At 57.5% G+C, this 3,792-nt stretch overlaps 1 protein-coding gene across 1 annotated transcript in view; it reads left to right on the top strand.

Annotated features, from left to right (window-relative positions):
- Nucleotides 1-3,305: 3,305 nt before the first annotated feature.
- Nucleotides 3,306-3,792, top strand: part of UBAC1 (UBA domain containing 1) — a 105,542-nt gene continuing 105,055 nt past the window's right edge. Inside the window, exon 1 of the mRNA XM_015405490.1 lies at nt 3,306-3,488. Coding sequence (XP_015260976.1) covers nt 3,351-3,488 — 138 coding nt within the window. The 5' untranslated portion in view covers nt 3,306-3,350. The remainder of the gene's footprint in view (nt 3,489-3,792) is intronic.

The following is a 3,792-nucleotide window of genomic DNA, read 5'->3' as shown; positions in this document are numbered from 1 at the left end:
GGGGGGGGGAGGAGAGACACTGAAAATCCTACAAGGGAAATTCCCTTGCATTGAGATGTACTACAAGTATACAATTTGAGCATAAGTGAAACAGAGGAACTTCTACAGGGCAACAGGACTACTACCTTGTATCAGATCAGACCCACAAGAAAAAGAGCTCGGGCACCCTCAAGCTGTTCCACTTTATTTACAAAATTTTATTTACCGCTAACTCTCAGAAATGTCTGTTTCCACATGTATGTGTGTACTGAATCTAAAGCACTATTTGTTCACACACAAGATCTCTGTTGGTGAGATCACCCCCTCCAAGCACCTACCCTACCAATACTTGGACAAAGCCATTTCATAAAACTGAAAGCTCACTGAAGAAACATTTACAATTGTTAAGAAACATTACCCTTCTTCTGTCACAGGTTCTGGCTCTTCCCAAGCATGACACTTTAGGCCAAAGGCATAGAACAGATCCATTACCAGTAACTAAACACCAAAGCTCGCAACAGTATTTAGGGATTGCAGCTTTTATTGCACACCACTTAGGTAAAGAGGAGGCAGACTGGAAGAAGATTCTGTATTGCCTCTCCACTTAGGCAACTCATAGAGTTGGAAGGTACCTCCAGTGTCATCTAGTCCAACCCCCTGCACAATGCAGGAAATTCACAAATACCTCCCCCCCAACACGCACACACATAACACCTCCAGTGACTCCTGTTCCATGCCCAGAAGGTGGCAATCCCTTTAAAATTTTAGAAACACACACAACAGAAACCTACGGCAAACTTGTAACAACAACAACCCTGTCAGGTCAAAAGGGCGCATTATGTATGACTGCCTTCGGCGCCTACAACTGACAGGCCGCCCGCTCTCCGGGGCTCCGGAGGGTCTCAAGCGCGGCCCCGCAGGAGGGGGGCGGGGAAGGCGCCCCCCGCCAAGTTGCTCCAATGCCCCAGATCCGTGCACAAACAAGGCGAGGAAACCCCTTCCCGCGTGTCTGGCTGAACTCGCAGCAGAAGTTCCGCGCTGCTGAGTGTGCGGCAGACATGCACCCTGCGTGGCCAATTGAGTCCTCCTTTCCCCGCCGGCCCCCCCCCCATCTCTCTTGAGTCCCTCGAAAAGGGAAACGTTTGCATCTCCCCCACAACGTCAACAGACCTTTGGCAGCCACTGACACCGGCAGCGGCGGCAGCGGGCTCAGAAGCAAAGTTTGCTAGCACGCAATCTTGCCTTTGCAAACTAGACAAACCTGATGCCCGCGGCCAGGGGAAGAAGCAGCAGCAGCGTTTTGCCTTCGCCTCCTGGGGAAGGACGGGGAGAGGGGTCACGGGAAGCCAGTCAGAGTCCCAGGCTGCCCTCCCCGCCCGCTTTCCTTGCGAGTCACAGTGGTGAGGAGCTCTTTATTGCTAACCCGTAGAACTACAAAGGGGAAAGTAAAATAACAGGAGAGGAAGCCCCAGCTGGGCTCAGGCAGCTTCAACGAGCCAGGAAGGAGAGAGAATGCGGCGAACGCACCAAGTTCCCTTTTGGCGCCTTTACTCTTTCCACCTCCAGCTCCTTTTTGCAGCCTGCCAGTTTCCACTGCATAAACCACAGACCCGTCGTCAGCTGAACTGCAGGCGGCTCGCTTTAGCGAGCATATATGGTGAATGTGTGTGTGGGGGAGGGGGGGGGTAATACTTGGAGCAGAACAAGTGGGGCTGTTCGAGCAAGAGCCCCCCCCCCCCAAATAGAAACAAAGAGGCAAGTCGCCCGCCTTCTCCCCAGTGTGGGCTCTTTGTGCTGTCCCTTCTACCACGGAGACAGCCTATTTGAGCGCGATGAACTGAAAGTGGGAAGTGGGACTTCTTGCTCGCAGGAGGCCGCCTTGTGTAAGCTGCGCTGTTACCCGTGCAAAGCAGCTGCTGGGTGACACGAGTAGCAGCGCAGAGCCTCTCCCCAACAGCGGGTGTTCGGAGGGTGGGAAAGGGCCTCCGTCCCCCCCCCACCCCCACCCCCACGCTACACACACGCGCAGCCTGGCCGAGCCCACCACGGGGGATAGAGGGAAGCGGCAGAGGGCGCAGGCAGCAGCCCCTAGGCTGCCTCTCCCCAACACCGGGTGTTCGGAGGGTGGGAAAGGGCCTCCGTCCCACACACACACACACACACGCGCGCGCAGCCTGGCCGAGCCCACCACGGGGGATAGGGGAAAGCAGGGAGGCGGCGGAGGGCGCAGGCAGCAGCAGCCCCTACAACTAACTTACCTCCTTCTTGGCGTCCTCACGGAGTGCCTCGTGGAGCAGGGGGCGGGACTGAGGCCTGCTGGGAGCAGGGGGCGGGACTTGGTCATGCCCACCCGGCAGCTCACCGGGGGAACGGCGTTCCCTTGCGTTCCCCCCCTCCGAAATGACCCCTGATTTTATCTATCTACATTGCTCAAATGAAGATGTGTGTTATCTTAATCCTATCTAATAAAATCTGACAATTTAACAGAATTTCAAAACATAGTTCCATAAATATGGGCCACACTGACTCTATAGTACGGATATAGTCTACTGTGACCATTACTGTTGGCCATCCAAGTAATAATTTAAAGAAGAGAATCTTCATATTAAGATTAGCTTTGCTAATTCAGTTTGTTTTTGGTCTGCTGTTTGACTAAACCACACGAACCTGTTCTTTTCACAACCCTTCCGCAGTGGTGATCCGACAGATCCCAGTAAATTAGTATTTTAGCGGAGCAGTGGTTTCATTGTTGTTGTTTTGTTCTTTCCATCATACCACAGACATCCACCACTTTCCCCTATTACATGCTTGTAAATTATACGAAACATGCACTCAGATATGCAAGGGGAAACTGAACTCAGGGACAGCGAAAGCTCGTGTGAAGTGTCTGGAATACTGCAGTGAAAGAATCAAGAGACTATCTTGCTGAGTACACAGAGAAACTGCAGGCTAAAACACTTGTGACCGCAGCTGGCAACTGCAGCAGAGCTCAGGGACTGTTCAGGAACTACCTTTGATGACGTCACGACCTGGTGTTCAGGCTTTCCAATATAGGGGGTGGTGCCCCGGCCCGGCCCGGCCGCGAGGAAGGAAGCCGTTGCCCGGCCCACTGGGGGCCCGCCCCAGGCCTTGGCTCCTCCTCCTCCCCCCCTCCGTCTCGCCGCCTCCCTCCCCTCCCCTCCCGGCAGCCGCCGCCGACTACAGTTCCCAGGAGGCCGCGCGGCACGCCCCCTCGCCTGGCTTCCGGTCTCCTCCGCGGGGGGCGGGGCGGCGCCTGTGGGGGGGGCGGGGCTGCGGAGTCCGCCCCTCTCTCTCTCTCTCTCTCTCTCTCTCTCTCCCGGCGGCGGGCGGCGGGCGGCGGCGGCGCCATCATGTTCGTGCAGGAGGAGAAGATCTTCGCGGCCAAGGTGCTCCGCCTCCGCCTGTGCGCCCTGGACGGGGCCGAGTGGCTGGAGGAGGTGGCCGAGGACACGCCGGTGGAGCGCCTCAAGGAGCGCGGCCTCAAGCACGTAAGGGCGGGGCGAGATGCTCGTCGAGACGCGGGATCGTCGCCCCCCCCCCACCCCACACACACATACACCACCCCGGTCGTGTGGGCAGGTCCGCGACCAGGGGGGGGCGGGGCTGCTCCGCCTCCTCCTCCCCTTTGGCTTATCCCGCCGCCCGAGGCCCTCCCTCCCTCCCTCCCTCCGTGTTCTCCTCAGAGCGGCCTCGCTGAGGAGGCGGGCCCGGTGCGGCGGCCCAAGGGGGGGGGGTCACTCGCGCAGGCGGCAGGGGTGGCCCCCCCTCCCCCCGGGCCGGGTGAGGGTTCGG

The sequence above is a fragment of the Gekko japonicus genome, unplaced genomic scaffold (assembly GCF_001447785.1).
Source record: "Gekko japonicus isolate JY-2015 unplaced genomic scaffold, Gekko_japonicus_V1.1 scaffold1059, whole genome shotgun sequence".
Classification (NCBI taxonomy): Eukaryota; Metazoa; Chordata; class Lepidosauria; order Squamata; family Gekkonidae; genus Gekko; species Gekko japonicus.
Note: the sequence above shows the minus strand (reverse complement) of the source record. Positions and strands in the feature narration are given on the sequence as shown.